Source organism: Tripterygium wilfordii, chromosome 16 (genome assembly GCF_013401445.1).
Source record: "Tripterygium wilfordii isolate XIE 37 chromosome 16, ASM1340144v1, whole genome shotgun sequence".
NCBI lineage: Eukaryota > Viridiplantae > Streptophyta > Magnoliopsida > Celastrales > Celastraceae > Tripterygium > Tripterygium wilfordii.
Genome location: NC_052247.1, coordinates 8,442,206 through 8,458,353, shown reverse-complemented (window position 1 = coordinate 8,458,353; position 16,148 = coordinate 8,442,206). Strand labels below are relative to the sequence as shown.

At 37.5% G+C, this 16,148-nt stretch overlaps 2 protein-coding genes across 4 annotated transcripts; both read right to left on the bottom strand.

Moving 5' to 3' along the window:
* Nucleotides 1-4,243: 4,243 nt before the first annotated feature.
* On the bottom strand, nt 4,244-9,321 carry LOC119980288 (tobamovirus multiplication protein 2A). The gene is made up of 7 exons (XM_038822926.1): nt 9,165-9,321; nt 8,270-8,529; nt 6,854-6,953; nt 6,610-6,690; nt 6,424-6,528; nt 4,971-5,180; nt 4,244-4,678 (listed from the first exon to the last, which is right to left on the bottom strand). Exons 2-7 carry the CDS (start codon nt 8,506-8,508, stop codon nt 4,571-4,573), a joined length of 843 nt encoding a protein of 280 aa, XP_038678854.1. The 5' UTR covers nt 8,509-8,529; nt 9,165-9,321; the 3' UTR covers nt 4,244-4,570.
* Nucleotides 9,322-11,356: 2,035 nt separating this feature from the next.
* Nucleotides 11,357-16,148, bottom strand: LOC119981427 (two-component response regulator-like APRR2). 3 transcript variants are annotated; one of them, XM_038824527.1, is made up of 12 exons: nt 15,987-16,148; nt 15,322-15,528; nt 14,922-15,001; nt 14,629-14,695; nt 14,417-14,463; nt 14,148-14,225; nt 13,501-14,049; nt 13,145-13,285; nt 12,738-13,001; nt 12,520-12,591; nt 12,314-12,388; nt 11,964-12,128 (listed from the first exon to the last, which is right to left on the bottom strand). In XM_038824527.1, exons 2-12 carry the CDS (start codon nt 15,449-15,451, stop codon nt 11,964-11,966), a joined length of 1,668 nt encoding a protein of 555 aa, XP_038680455.1. In that variant the 5' UTR covers nt 15,452-15,528; nt 15,987-16,148. The 3 variants fall into 3 exon arrangements, with proteins under 3 accessions (XP_038680454.1, XP_038680455.1, XP_038680456.1); XM_038824528.1 differs by lacking the exon at nt 15,987-16,148 and adding an exon at nt 15,716-15,940; XM_038824526.1 differs by lacking the exon at nt 15,987-16,148 and having other exon boundaries at nt 11,357-12,128; nt 15,322-15,451.

Below are 16,148 nucleotides of genomic sequence, written 5' to 3'. Positions count from 1 at the left end.
TGTTGGGTTCTTTGTTTTGTTAGCTTTAGCACAAGTTGATAAATAGTGCATGATTCATAAGCCAAATTTGGTTTTGAGTCAAGTGCCTGGTTTAAACAAGAAATGAATTTGTGGATCTAATTTTTCAATCACCTTTTATAATATATATATATATATGTGTGTGTATATTACACCAAGAGAAAAAAAGAAGTTGGGTATCATTCTTTTTTTATTCGGATAACTAAGGTTAGGTACAAAGTCATTCTCATAAAGATATATATATATATATATATATATATATATGAATTCTCCTATAAAAACAAAAAAGTAAGGATATATAATAAAGACGTGTTTTCACCATTGATTTAGAACATGTGAGACTTAAAACAGTGTGCTACAACTGAAACTTATATTCATCTTTCTTTAGGCTCCGTTTGGATGAGTGAATGAGACTCCGTATGATGTAAAATTATCTTTTAATGAACTTATCTGGTATTTGGACGATTTTTAAAATATTCAGGATAGTATAACTTTATACAAAAGTGGTTCTTATACGATGTCGACCGTATAATATTAAAACACCTACAACTCGTTTTTATTTTATACGGAGCGCTTAGTATAAGAAATAACATGTCAAATGATAAAAAAGATCTTCACTCTCACTTTAATTGGGGGTAATCCATACATATTACCACAAATCTTATACTATACAAACCTAATATCATATTATTTCCAAGCACCGGATATGATGAAATTATACTTCAACAGATACAAGGATTAAATTATACATTGGATATAAAAATTATACTATTCTATACGAAGTTCCAAATACAACCTTAATGTAACTATGAAGGTCAAATACATATGTCTTGTCAAAAAAAGGTCAAATACATATGTAGTAGAACTAATATTACTACAAACTCTCTCTCTAAACTCTCTCTCTCTAAACTCTCTCAACTACTCCAGCAAAAGTGCAGCCGTGGAGGAGGAGAGGTCTCTCCTCCTCCTCCCCCACTCACCTCCACACCCACCCCCAACCACCCCCACTCCCTTTCTCTAACCACCTCGATACCCACCTTCACCTCCACAATCACTTTTCTCCACCTCCAACTCTACTTTTTAAATTTTAGTCTGTTTTCCTTTGTTCTGTGTTTGTCCCTCTAGATCTGATGGATTTTCCTTCAGATCTAAGGGTTTCGTCCACCGATATGGTGGTTTGGCTCCTCTCTCGTCCAGATCTGATTTTCTTGGACAACGTGAGGCTTTATCTGGCGGCGGCGACGGCGACGACGACGTTCGTCTTTTGACTACTCTGCATCAGGTTGTAAAGAATATGTCTCAAGACTACAGTACATGCTCCATTCTCTGGCGAGGTTTCAAGGCAATCCTTAATCGTGCTTTTGCTGCTTTCAGGCCCCTGCCTGCCTCTTCAAACGAGTTTAAACTCTATTTTAGCCTGTTTGTGGCATTTGTTGTTGTCCTGAGTCAATCCTTTATCCTTGATGTAGTAGGAGTGTTTTTATTTTTATCTTGTAATCGAGGAGTCTACTCCTCTATGTATGGTGCTGCGTTATTTGAATAGAAGTTCGTATTTCTCTCAAAAAAAAAAAATATTACTACAACGCTTGGTTCAAGAATTCCAAGAATACTGTATAGGAGTATCTTTGTCCATGTTGACTTCAATATATTTTGTAGCCTTTCAAGTGAAAGCAAAGTCTTATCTTTATGTTAGCATTTGCTTTCATTGGATCGACAAATATATCAAGTTGTATGTAAAGTAAATAAAAAAAAACCAACTACTTTTAAGACTAAAATAATAGCGATAAGCATGAATTACATGGCAATGCATGAAGGCAGCAAAATGATCCCATATGCATGAAGACTTAGATGATATAACAGCATATATTCCTTACACTTTTTTTTGGGTAACGTGGAACCCACCAGCTGTCCATTGAACAATTGACTAGTAAATCTATAGTCACATGAAAGACCGGGTGATCCCTATAGACAAGTTGAGACCTGAGTCGAGACCCAATGTGAGAAGATAACATAAGATGACATTCACACACTGTTGTAAATCCATACCCTATACGCATTAATAATATTGTCTGCTTTGAGTTGTTCGGTTTCTGTGAATACATTCGGTCCGTACGACTTTGTTTCTCCTTAGGCCTAAGTAAGTGGGCTAGGCCCAACTCACTAAAACCTAGGAAAATGCCTTGTTGTAGATAAGGGGTGGGCTTAGCCCTTATAAAGGACATTGTCACCACATCTTTTAACGATGTGGAACTTTACACACACGTTGGGCTGAGACCCAATGCGAGAAGATAACATAGGGTGACATTCGCACACGTTGAGCTGAGAAATAACTCATCTTGTAAATTGCGATAAATGAAAACACTCTCATGAAACTTGAACTCACGACCTCTCACTTATGTTATAGAGCTACTGCTCAAGTTCACCATCTCAGTCAACTCAAGCTATTGTTCACATTCTCTACACCATTTGAAGAGATGTTACATCATTGGTTTCCTCTTTAATTAAGCCAAGGATTTTCCATATGGTGATGGATGTAGGAAGTGACAAGAGCACGTAGGTGTGGGTCATTGAAAAACTGGAGGTTGTTACACAATATTCTGTTAACTCGATTGAGATTTAAGAGGAGACACATGCACCGATCATTACAAGTAAACTACAGCTGTTGAGCACTTCAAATTCAAAGGAATATATAGATGGTAAGCATGCATTGACTTGTGTTTTTGAAGTAGCTAACTTCTCATTATGTTGGAAATCCACCTAGCGTCCTATATACACCAATAATATTGCACACATGTATAACCCATACACATCAATAATATTATTCGCTTTGAATTATCCAATTTTCGAGAATACATCGGATCCGCACGACTTTGTTCTTCCTTAGCCCAGTTACTACATGCTGAAGCCTATGGGTCAAAGCTCAATTCACTTGGGTTAGGAAAAAACATTGTTGATGTAATGAGGGAAGGCTTGATCTTATGAAGTGTAAGAATCCCACATCTTTTTCTGATGTGATACTTAACACATTCCATGCACAACTTGGGGAGGGAGTGGGACTGTGTCTTATTTCCCACCAAGGACACTACAAACATATGGAGTATTTCAATTCCTTTGCACGAATGGACCAAGTTCTTTAAGAACAGACTATACTATTATAAGGAAATGTATCATCAATGTTCTTTTATAATCAACAATCCAATCCCTTCAACAACTTAAAAATAATTCTTCCATGTGGTAGAGGCAGGTGTATTCTACTACTCGTGTTGATTTAGATTTTTGTAAGCTGAAATCATTAGAAAATGACCAATCCAAAAAAACTACACTACAATTGGTGTCAATGGATGGGGTTTGTCATTAAAGCATAAAAGACGACAATTTCAATTCTCATGCCCAACAATTTCAACGTTATTTTTTTATAGGAACTTCACCCGATCTTTTATGTCACCAACATGAAACGAACTGGGTTGGTAGTCCGAATTTCGAATTGACACAACTGTTCAGTGAGCATATATTGGGCTGGACAATTGTCGATAAAAAAAAAATATATATATATATATATATAGGAAAAGAAGTGGCAGGAGGAAAAAAACAAAGAAAAAAAAAACCCACTACAATCATCACATAATTCATTGGTCATCAACAACCGAAAGATTCAAAAACAACGCACAAATGTACTTGTATTAAACCCCAACAAAACTGTCCTTCTCAAAAGGCAAAGCCATGGAAAAATTAAAAGACAACAGTCCAATTTGCCATGCAAGTCTGCTATCTGGACCATAGAGAGCCTAGAGAGTGAGAGAGAAACCACAAGAGTGAAAATGACATCCACTCATAGAGCCAACCTACTGTATTAAGATATCAAAGAAAGCAAAGCAAATAATCTTTGGAGATGGATTCAACTTTAAACTGCAATTGGTCCCTATTACTGTTCAATGGTCATTCTTTTTCATCTGCATACTATCCACCCAAAAAAGGAGCTGGGATAAGCACACACTTCCACAGAACCTTAAGAGAGTCCCACCTGGACACTACATAAGCTCATAGCTTTTCCACCATCAATTTTAATGGAAATTCCAGATCTTAGCTTCAGAAGAAGAATCACATAGAGCCAAGGAGATGTATAATGAGTGTTTTCTGATAGATTGCGTAATCACAAAGTTCATGCAGTAAAATGTGCTGGGTAAATCATGCATGACGATAATATGATGAACCATGCAGAACCACAAACCTAACAGGAGCAACACAGTTTGCCATGACAACACATCAGGACATCTGCACAAACTTGCCAAAAAATGTATGCTTAAGCTCACTAGAAAATCCACCAGAGCCGCCTAATATTACAGCAGGATTTCACACAAAATGGAATTGCTTGGAAGGTTTGTTCTTATAAGGAGGAGGTATGGTGAGAAACAAGTAAAGATCCTGAAAAATGTGTTTTGTACACAAGCTCAACATGATGCAAAACCATCGTCTTCTGAGAATATACTAGAAGCTATCACACTATTGTGCAGGCAATCTGTCCACACATGGTTCAGCAAAACACTGCTTCTTGTCACATGATGGTGCAACGGCTCCTTTCCTCTGCTGGCTGTGTTGCCACTTGCTGGAACCTGTGTGACTCTGATGGGTTGTATGTGAACTCTGAAGTATCAAGCCCATACTGGTTTACATGCATAGATAAACCAAAACATCGCAGCATTATTAGAACAAAAACTATGACAGATAAAAGTCATCAAATAACTGGAACAGAATTGGGGTGAGAAAGAGGAGGAGGTAGGCGGGGTTGGAGAAGGCAGCATAGTGAATCGATAATAAGATGGTTAGGTCATTTGGTACAGAAAAAAGGTCAAAATATGACGAACCCCAAGTTAAATGACACTCAACCTAAAGACATTTAGAAAATTCAGAAATGAAGATATTTAATTTGATAATTGATATAGTGCATTTCACACCTTTTCCCTCATCCGTGCACTCCAAGCATCATTTCTGCTCGGACGCTGGTCAACAGTTCCAGCAACAGGTACACCAGTTGCAGGCGCTGCTGACCTGTTGATCAAGGGTTGCCGGATTTGTTGTCTCGGGGCAATGAGTTCATCGTCACTGTCGTACTCTGCTGGCCTATTTGCTGCCCTTACCATAAGCGCTAACAAGAAAATCAAAGCCTGCAATTCCATGTTCATTCATATTAACATGCGTCTGGGGAATAACAGGTATGCAGTAAACCCAGGATTTAAACCCGGAACTGGAAGGAGATATATCTAAATTATATCAAATAAACTCACTCATACAAATTTATTATATCCACAAGGATACACGAGAGGATTGAAGGCAGAGAGAGAGGTGAAGGAGATAGTTATACATGGGGTTTGCCCTGAAAATTTTACAATCAAGTTTGACAACCATCCTGTAGGCTCATTTTTAAAACGGTAACACGCCATGACAAAAATTGGATTGGAAGAATGAAATATATGAATAGAAGAATTTATATCAACAACGATACCAAAAGAACGGATTTCAAATTTCTGTCCTGGAGGTGCTTTTGGCTTTATAGGGTTATGGAAATCAGGGATAGTAGGATTAAGAAGTAATATGAGGAAGTCATAAGGTGACTAAAAAGTAAAATAGGTAAGCTTTTGATTTTCAAAAGACTAAGAAGCTAAAAGCTAGGGACAGATTGATGTTGTTCTTAATAATGATGCTAAAAACTACACAAGGATTGCAGCATTGAACATGAGAATACTGTACCAGTGAATAATAACCCAAATTATCCAACAGCAAAGAGAATGAAGAAAGGAAAAAGGATAAAGAAATGAAGATCAACACTAGGCAGCCAATGTTTAATGTCAAACCTCTTACAAAGTACGAGAATTTATGGACTCTAGACTAGCCTTGATTGTAATGACTTCTTTTTAAAAAATGCATGGGGACCTGGCTTTTCTTTCTTTTATTTTTGGATAAGTAATGCAATGTCCGTGTGGCGTGTATACACAAAACTTGAGAACAAACAGAAAAAAAATCTCTGACTTGCAATTACCAACTAAAGACAACAATAAATAGTCAATAACCAGATAAGATTCAAACTAAGAGTGGATCTTTTTTCAAAAAGATAACAAGAATGTGTAGCTGTGTCAGGTATAAAAATACATATAAAGCTTACAAGAACTACTGATTGAGATATGCCCTTAATGTTAAAAAGAAAATTTCTCACTCCAAAATCATAATATGATTTGTGGAGGAAAATGTTACTTTTCCCTAAGGCCGTCTTATGAACACCTTGCATAGCGATACAGTTACAAGGCAACACTATCACCAGTGAGATCCGCCCTTACCGTCCAAGTTTGTAGGTATGTATACCCAAAATCATAATTCACATCACAAAAAGCAATGACATTGAGTTTTGCTTACCTCCAAAATTACAACCCCAAGAGCGACCCACTTCACAATTTTCCAGTTTTTTCTCAGGAAATCATATATCATGTCAAAATATCCAGTTTTGTCCGTTGGAAGATCCTGGAAAGGAAAATCATAACAAAAATTAGATGAGCAAAAAATGCAAGTTGAACTTCAAAGTATCATAAAAAAAACACTCACTTCTTTCCAGCTCTTGTCAAAGAAAATAAAAGCTGCACATCCAAGCTCCACCAATATTAGTAATATGACCAATACCGAATACTTTTCTAGACTTAAGGGAACCAATTGTGATTTGTGACAATATAACATGAAATAAAAAAGTAACAAATAAAAATGGAAATGTAAATGATGCAGATGTACACAATAATATCAGTGACGTGTAGGGGCAAGCCACTCATACAGATTACTTCATTAATAAGGATACACATGTCAAGCAGCATCCATTTCGTGATACAGCTCCAATACACCCAAAACAAGAAATGACAAAGAGAACTGCTCCGACACCAATAAATAAGTATATGAACCTGCCAAGGAAAATAATGTGAGGATTAGATCTTAGTAGTTGAAAAACACATATGAAAGAACAACATAGGAACCCTATTTTTGATGCTATAATAATTATTAGGAAGCAAAATACAGGTATCATAGACAATAACAACAATCAAGCTGCTAAAACTTGTCTGCTGAGAATGTATAGGGATCAAATACAATCCAACCCAATATTCCTGCTGCAAATCATCCCGCGGCAGTCTTGGGTTAAGGGATAGTTGAGGGACTCTACGGACAGAAGTAAACTCAAAATGTTGAATTAAATTGCAGCTGCTGCACCTTGGGTTTGACTAACAGTCTAATGTCAGTGGTTTATGGGTGAAAACTACTATCTGGGATTTGCTCTATAGGGATGGGTCCAAAGTGAGCATACCTTAAATGCGTCCATGTCATTTAGAGAAGCACATAAAGAAGATATTACAAAGGTTAAATCCCCTCCTGAAATTCATGGATGCTTATCTCAATAGACAAAATTGTACCAAAAGATATTTATTTGCAACATACTGGCAACTTCAGGTCTAAACTTTGCTCAAGCATGGTCTAAAGATAATATCAAGGAAACAAGCATCTAAAAGTGATCCACGTGAAGACAGTATAATCAGTTGATTACTGCTACTTCTCTAAACAGTAACATGCATCTAAAAGTGATAGAAATATAGGAAAAAGTAAAAAGGTTCAAATTTTTCTCGAGTAAAGGTAAACAACTCTCGTGCATAATACTCCCGCAATGGGCAGGGTTGGGGACATGCTGGATATACGTAGACCTTACCCCCACATAATATGTAGAGAGGTTGTTCCTGGAATTGAACCTGTGACCTTTAGGTTGCACCATTGCAACTCTACCACTTCAAAATTTTCTCTAGTAAATGAAAAAAAAAAAAGGAACTATAGAAATGAATGTAGCATAAAATCAAAGATGAAGGTTATATTCAACTATTATTTTCTGAATCCAATACCATATTATATCAAACCAGTAAACATGGATAATTAACTGTCAAAAAAGAAAATATATGCCCATTAGGAATCTAAACAAACACTTAAAAAGAAAGACGTTTTAACCTTCTAACTCTCCTACTTTCTAGCTTCACAAAAATGGCTTCCTAACTTTATTTTTTAAAAGCATCCCCCTCCTCTCATTATTTCCAAAAGTCAAGGGAAGTCTCAGATGACTTAAAATGGTCGTAAACACAGAGCAGATGAATTAAACTATGAACTTTATTAATGCGTAAAACAGGTAACAGCTGTAGAGACCAAAATAAAAAGGAATGTACATAATTACAACCAGTCATACCAGGCTTTAGGCAAGTTGTCAAAAATATTAGCTGACAAGGACACAGCCATAAGCATGGGCCGACCAATCTGCACTAAATCCTGATCATAGCTCACAGGCGAAACTCCACCAGCATCATCACTGGCTCTCTTGAACTCAACAAACAAGTAGATCCCATAACCAACCATGGCTAAACCCACAAGGGTCAACAAAAAGTTCAGGAGCTTCAAAAGGCACTCCAAGCACCCTCTACAAGCCATCCTCTATGATTCTTTCAATCCCTTCAAATCAAAACCCAAATGAGTTCTCCTTACATCAACAAGTGGTCAGATCACATTAATCGAACCCACATTGACCCACAAATGAATCCCTTATATCATCAAAAAATTTCACAGAAATAACATTCAAGATACACAAATTATAAAGTCGAGAAATACTTCAAAGAACGTTCTCATTTGGTGGTTGATAAAATTCATAAGAAGGTAGCATACAGCTAAGCCAAAAACTTTACCCATTAGAAAAATGGAAGTTCAAAGCAAACAAATTTCAATTACCCCTAATGCGTCCACTTGAATTTAGCTTCCTTGAATCCTATGCATCAAAAATAAAATAACACAAAATTCGAGCTTATTCTACTTTTCACCAAAATCTTCTCAGCACGCCAAAAAGGGACAATAACCAACAGGTATGTGCTGCCACTTAAAATATTCAAATTCCGAATCTGCAACTCCCTCCCCGTGTATTACAACAAAAATTCCACCAAATCCATCCACTTTCAGAAACAATTCACAACTATAATTAGCACCGATTATTCCACTCCCAAAAATAAAAATAATAAAATTTCACGATAATATCAGAAGTATATCTTGCTTGGATCGGAAGTAGGTGATGAATAAGTAAAAGGCGAAGAACTTACAGTTATCGAAAATTGCGAGCGCCTCTATTTTAATTTTCTCGAAAAATCAAGAGAGAAGAAGATGATTTCAAAAATGGAGGACAGCTTTCCTCATCTGGCTCCGCTCTGAAGTCTGAAGGACGATTGGCAATTCGTGTGTATTTTTAATGACAAATTTGCCCTCATCTTTTTTGCGTAAACTATGGAACATAATGTAAATTTGAAGGGCAAAGAGGGGCCGGCACGATTTGTTTAATTTTGGAAGTACTAAAACGACAGAGTTTTTAGCTTTAATTGTTATATTCTTTTTCTTGCGTAAACTATGGAATATAAATATGTATTATTGAGCATATATATTAATATTATTGGGCAGCATATATTAGCAAACACATACGTCTAGGACGGCATTGATTATTGATTAATTACATAAATTAATCCAAACTTACAATTTTAATCAAGTGATGAAGTCAAGCCAAAAGCAAATCAATTATTATAGTAATACAGATTAGTTAATCATTCCTCCTTTCATCTTTATTTGGTCAATGAATGTTCATATTTGTTTCCAAGCATGAAGAGAAAAAAAAAGAAAAAAGATAAGAGGCATTTCTTTTTTATTTTCCCTCTCTAAAAAGCATGATATATATCATCGTACTCAAATAAACAAATACTGTGGATGTATGGGGCTTGCCGTTTTAGTTTTAAAACTTTGTTAATATACCCATATATTCATCAAACTGCTTAATTATAAGTATTTTAAAATAAATAAAATAAAGAAGAAACAGAGAATGTTTGGTAGTGTTCCACTACAAAATTGGCGGGAAAAATATGCTATGATTATTGTAATGCAAGTGTTACTGTGTAAGAGCATCCATAATAGTGCTCTGCTTGAAATCATACTTTCTTGATAATTTAGTACTGTATGTCTACAATAGACACATTTTGACACTCCAAAACATATGAAAATTTTGTAGCTACTCCATATTTGGAGTGTTTATTGGTTCATGAATAATGAAGAGATAGGTGATGAAAAATAAAAAAGAGAAGATGGAGAAAATAAGTATGGAGTGTTGACTCAAGTGTGTCTATTATGGATGTATTGGAATGCAATACTTGTAAATTGATAGTTGCATAATAATTGATGTGTTTGGAGTGCGGGCACAAATATACCCACTGTGAATGCTAAATTACAAGATAAAATAGAGTGCTTGAAACAAATGCAACATTGGAGATGCTCTTAAGGTTTGGAGTTAGGACACAACAGTAAGTCAAAGGCAACAACTACCAGTCAAGAATGTAAAACCAAAAGACAAGCCATTACTGATAGCCAAAATACTCTCAATTCATTTCTTGACAAGATCTTGTTAAATAGCTGTTCTTGTTGGCCCTAATTGTTACCCAGTGACCCACACCACACCAGTAGCCAGTAGGTCTGTTTCTAATTGAATAGTGTTTGGGCCCCTCAAAAGCTAGGCAATGACAGACAGCCCACAGCTTTTGCTCTCCCGAGAGAGAATCCATTATTGAAATCATGAGCACCAATTGTCCATTTTCCTTTTTGCGTTGTTCAATGTGCACTTTCATCATTCAGATTCCATACTCCACTGTTTACCAATAATAACTCCCTTGAAAGGTAAACACCCAACAAAACCAAAGTCGACATACTTTTTATGGGAAGCAGAGTACTTCAAATGCCAAACCAAATAACATGTCGTTCTCACGTAGAGATGGAAGTCTCATAGATGTATTTATTATCGCAATTTACAAGATGAATCATTGTTCAATCCAGAGCGTGTGCGAATATCACCTTATGTTATTTTCCCGCACTGAATCTCAACCTAAGTCTCAACTGGTCTATAAGAATTGTAAATCTTCCATGTAATTCGAGATTTATCAATCAAAAAACCGATGAGTAATTGGATAGATTCCACATTTTGTAGGTCAAGAGTCCAAAACCTACCCAACCCACCTCAGGGTCATAACCTGGTATTATCCGGAGAGGGGCAGATAGATCAGATCAACCTAGTGGTCGATTTCAAACATTAAATAGAACACGTAAGTAGCTAGACCCAGACTTGCCTTTTTTCAGTGTTCATCATCGCATTCATGTGAAGTTTACATACAAGGTTGATCCACTTATTCTTGTTTGTTGGTTCTGCCTTGGACGGTTGACATAACACACTTTTTAACTCCAACAATGCCAACTGCCCAGAATAAATTTAAAAGCTTTAATTTGGATCCAGAAAAATACACCTTTCTCAGTCTATTATTTCACAACAATGAAGTAGACTACTCATTCATGAGTCATGAATCATGATCTTGCTGAATCAATTTCATTAAATTTATTTATAGATAGAGATCAAGTCATTATCCACCAAGACTAGCTAGTTTCAACTTTATTCACAGAGCAGCTGCAGCATGCACCAATGCACCATGGTAGTCTAGCCCCATCACCACCAATGGTCCCACTACGACCTCCTCCTTAATCAAGACAAGAAGAAGAATTATCCAACACCCAGAAACCCGCATTCAACGATCTCAACTCTGTGTGGTCTATTTACAACCACAGAGTTCATATGGGGTGGACAATGCGACTACGTGGCCGATTCTATAGCCGTTCCTGTAATGGCCATTTTGTGCTGGTTGTGGTTGGTGAGAACCTTCAAGGGTATATCAAAAGATAGGCAATTTCAACCAATCAGGAACGATTGGGAAAAAAAAAAAGTTGGTGGTGACAGGTAATGAGCCTTGGTTGCAGGAAAGTGCCTCTACTTTGGGTCATTAGCAGAGTCACTCAGTGGGGCCGGAGGTCGTGATGCCACATCAGCAAGAATTAGAGCTGTTGATGTTGGGAGGGATGGAGGAGATGCCTTGCCTGGAAAGCTCAGCCAGGACACACTCAGTGGAAGGAGGCTTTAGGCCTAAAGGCAGGGGTAGCCATGGCTTGCTTATTGCCTCTTTCACAGCCTCGTCAACTATTTCCTCGGCCTGCAATTTGAGATTAAGGATTCATGGAAATTAATAATGTGCTTTCATGGTCGTTTCTCACACGTGCAAAACCTATTACCTCATGACTACAGACCACTTACATTAACTAGACTAATCCACTGTGAAATAGGAAATTTCCAACATGAGATTCAAGAAATAGTGTTTTGAGAGGGGTGTTGAATTACCGGGTGATGTTCGAAAGAATTTTGAGGCATGCCATAGCCATTGACAGCACCAGCATTGTAAAAACCAGATGTATTCTGCATTTTCCAACAATTTCAGTACTCAAAAGGAGCATATCAACATACGCATGGACATCCACAGTAGAGTCAAAAAAAAATAAATTCCCAGTGCAAATACTCTCAACAAAGATCTACATTAACTTGCTCACCTGATGAGGCAAGGAAGGAGAATGGGTATGAGTTGGTGGCATCACAGGGCAACCCCAAGCGTCAGCATGCAACTGAAACATGAAAATAAAAAACAATGCATATCAGAAGTTACACTTCAAAAACACTTCCCAGATACCCAAAAACATTGGCCATCCTGACTACTGGCCCAGACAAAAATCTCATATATATATATCAGACGCTTTGAATAAAATGTTACCCCAGGATAAGCCTCCCACTGCCAACTATCTGTCGGTGGCCACGGGGGATAGCCACCCCACATTGGAACAGGTGCCGGGTGAGTATTAGGAGCTCCCCACACGTGGAAAACTGGACCAGCCGGAAGAGCAGGATTAGAATGGTATGTTGGGAAAGCCATGATAGGTTTATAGAAACGGTAATTTCTTTGCATTTGATCTTTTTGATGTGGCCATCTCCGGTCGTCGTCCTTCGGCAAGATGTGCTTCCTTTGTATTCGATATTTCTGTATGACGTAGATGCAATATTTAATTAGCTATGAATAAATCTGGAGTTCTTTAATAGGCAGAAGAGGAGAAAAATGATGAGGAGGCATGCATGATGCATTCTTAAGAATGGGAATATGATGAGACTAGTTTTAGAACAGACCTGGAGATGACTTGCTACATTATGTCTTGTCAAGCCTTCCACTTTCATCAGCTCTAGAATTCGAGAGGGTATCGCTTGATCTATACCTAGCTGCTCCACTGCTTCGACAAACTTTCTATGCAGTTCTGGCGTCCAGTCTACCTGGAAATCAAACATAAGTGACCAACAACAATTACGTATGCACGTCCTACTTGCACCTAGTTCACTGGAATATAATCTACATTTGACAAACAAAACACATTCAATTACTGAAAACATATTACTAGTGGGGAAACTTCCAAAACGATCAAAACTTTCACCCTTTTGAGGACAAGAGGAAGAATCAAGGATATCTTCTGAAGCTAAAACTGAATTACCTTCATCTTCTTTCGGCTAGCCTTAATCCCAGAGACACTATGGGTAGCTTTACTAGAGCTTTCAGTCCCTCCATTAGAAATGTCAAGATTGTCTTTATTTTGCAGGTCTGGGCACAGATTACCCTCATTGTTAGCACCATCAGCCAAGTCAGTCTCCTCTTTGATCACAATCTCTCCTGAACTCTGTGGTTCGCTCACAATTAGAGTCTCTTCAACCACTGAATTTCCACAAGTAGTTTCGACAGATTTAATTTCCCCATCTTGCTCCCCGTTCTCCTTTCTCATTAAGCTATTAGTTTGATCTTGGCAATCCTCATCATCCACAAATCTTCCTCCTTGTTTTAATTGTGGGGTTAATGGAGCTGGATACTTAAAGCTCTCAGCTGACTGCTCTAGCTCATTTTCATTTTCCAGAGACACATCTACTGTTTTTTCTGACCTATCTTCATTGGCTTCTCCATTCTCCAGTTGAAGCTGCATCATAGAGACCACCGGCTGCTTGACAGGTTTTAGCGATTCTGAGATGACACTCCCCTTTGCATTGAACGCCTGCTCAGGACAAACAAAATGATAAAGTGGTCTTCTCACAACAAGCACAAATTATTTAGCAGTAGGTCCCCACATAAAGTTAGCAAAATCCAACAGACCTTATGAACGACATGCTGCCATATGTTCTTTAGTTTGTCATCGGAGAGAGGTTTCCCAAGAAATTCAACTGCACCAAGCTGAAAATTTCCAGTCAAATGCATGCATTGATAACTATAATGTGTGGGAGAAAGCCTCCATGTTGGACAGCACTTGAGCATAATTCTAGGTCAAATCTTAACCGAAGGTACTGAACAACGAAATCTAAGATCTCGTGTTCATGCATATTGTCGTGTTGAAGTTACAATTGAAAGGTTAGAATAAGTCTCACCGCTATGCACTTCATCATGGTGCCTAGACAATGAATGTTTGACGTCACTGAAGCAGAAAATTAGTTTGCGTTAAGTCAAATATCACAGAAAATAAAGCAACTCAACCCCACCCCCCCTCCCCCTCCCAAAAAAAAATATTCAATACTGAAGAAGAGACTCTCATGCACTAAAACTTGGTCATAAGAAGAACTAGTGAGCTTTCGGAACTTACTAATGGTTGGCAAGTCCTTGGCAGCTTCAAGAAACTTGAAACTCCCATCGCTATTGCTTGTACTCACCTGTACAGACACATAGACTGTCATTATGATCACAGTAATGATATGGCTTGACTAATGCCTCATAAAAAAAAGTAAAGCATATGTAGCCATGTTCTTTATTTCACTGGAATATGACCGTTTTGAGGCTCATAAGTTTTACAATCATGAAATATTCTTCTAGATATGCATGTAAATTAATTCCGTAACACTCTTGAAAATGAGATATCATTCAGGCTTCAATAATTACCTCCACAATGGCAACATGGAAGCTTTCTTGTTTGCTTGAAATTGCAGACAGAGCTTCTTTCTCATTGCAGAAAGTAAAAACTGTAATGAGCACGTAGAGGAGACTTAGAACCACAGAGAAGGATTTCTGATGGCAGAAAGAATAATCTACTAAAGCATTACAGGACATAACTCAATGGCAGAACCATAACTCAATGGTAGAACGAACCATAACTCAATAGTAGAACCAAAATAACATAAAGGCACAAAGTAAAGAAGTGGGGCACAACTACATGCTTTGGGTAGCATTTATACTTGCAAAATTAGGTGAAACAAGACAAAAGAACCTCAATTTCCATCTGAGGAAGTAGAAAACCGCATCAAACAAGCGCAGAACAAATCTGGAGAATCAAAATATGTACCAATATAGTCCATAGCTTCTAGTTTTGACTTAATCTCGGCAGCCGAAGTGCTGTCCTCATCAAGAAGAAGGACCCTGAGGCCTTTTGGGAAATCTTTCCATGCTGATAAATCATTAGCAGTGCAAACCATAGCTGGTTTGGCATCGTTTCTCAGGCTGCAGATGTGTGTCTTAGATCAAAACTGATTAACAGCATCAATTCAATTCTCTGCGAGATCCAAATGAGATTCACATCAAGCTCAACTACACTTTGATCCAATGTCCTAGATTTATCACTCTCACATAAGGGTAACTCTGAACTCCTAACATTAGAAAACCAATTTCACAAAAGTATGCAGCAAAACATTCATCAATCCAGAATCTTAACAAATTCATTATTTAGACACAAAAGTTACCTGGATTCAGATGCATTTGGGAGTTAAAATAAGCAACAAAAGCTTCTCACTCATTGATTGATGTGATATCACATCAGCAACAATAAGAAAATTAGAGTGACAAATTGTTTAAGCTAAAGAGATCTTGTTCGCTCTTGCTTGCTTTGTAAAACAGCATATAATGGAAGTACAGACCATTAGGCACAATACAAATTGAACAGCAGAAAGCAAAATTGTTCATAACCCCCACCAAGAGAAGAAGAAAAAGAGAGAGGGAATCAAGAGTACTAACCCCAACAAATGCATGCACTTATAGCCATGAAAACACCATTGAACCCCTTAAATCTCTTAAAACAGACATGAAACAAATCAGTCCCCGCATGGGTTTTTCAAAGTGCATAGAACTGTATAGTTTCTTCCTTGGCTGTATAGAGAGGCCAGAGAGAGAGAGGGA

Coding starts and splice junctions, on each gene's coding strand:
- LOC119980288 (XM_038822926.1), bottom strand. CDS start 8,508: ATGGCTTGTAGAGGGTGCTTGGAGTGCCTTTTGAAGCTCCTGAACTTT. Junction 6,691..6,853: donor ATGGATGCTGCTTGACATGT/GTATCCTTATTA, acceptor AGTCTAGAAAAG/TATTCGGTATTGGTCATATT. Junction 6,529..6,609: donor TTGACAAGAGCTGGAAAGAA/GTGAGTGTTTTT, acceptor TTTCCTTTCCAG/GATCTTCCAACGGACAAAAC.
- LOC119981427 (XM_038824527.1), bottom strand. CDS start 15,451: ATGGTTTGCACTGCTAATGATTTATCAGCATGGAAAGATTTCCCAAAA. Junction 14,696..14,921: donor TCCATGTTGCCATTGTGGAG/GTAATTATTGAA, acceptor GTGTCTGTACAG/GTGAGTACAAGCAATAGCGA. Junction 12,129..12,313: donor ATTCTTTCGAACATCACCCG/GTAATTCAACAC, acceptor CTCAAATTGCAG/GCCGAGGAAATAGTTGACGA.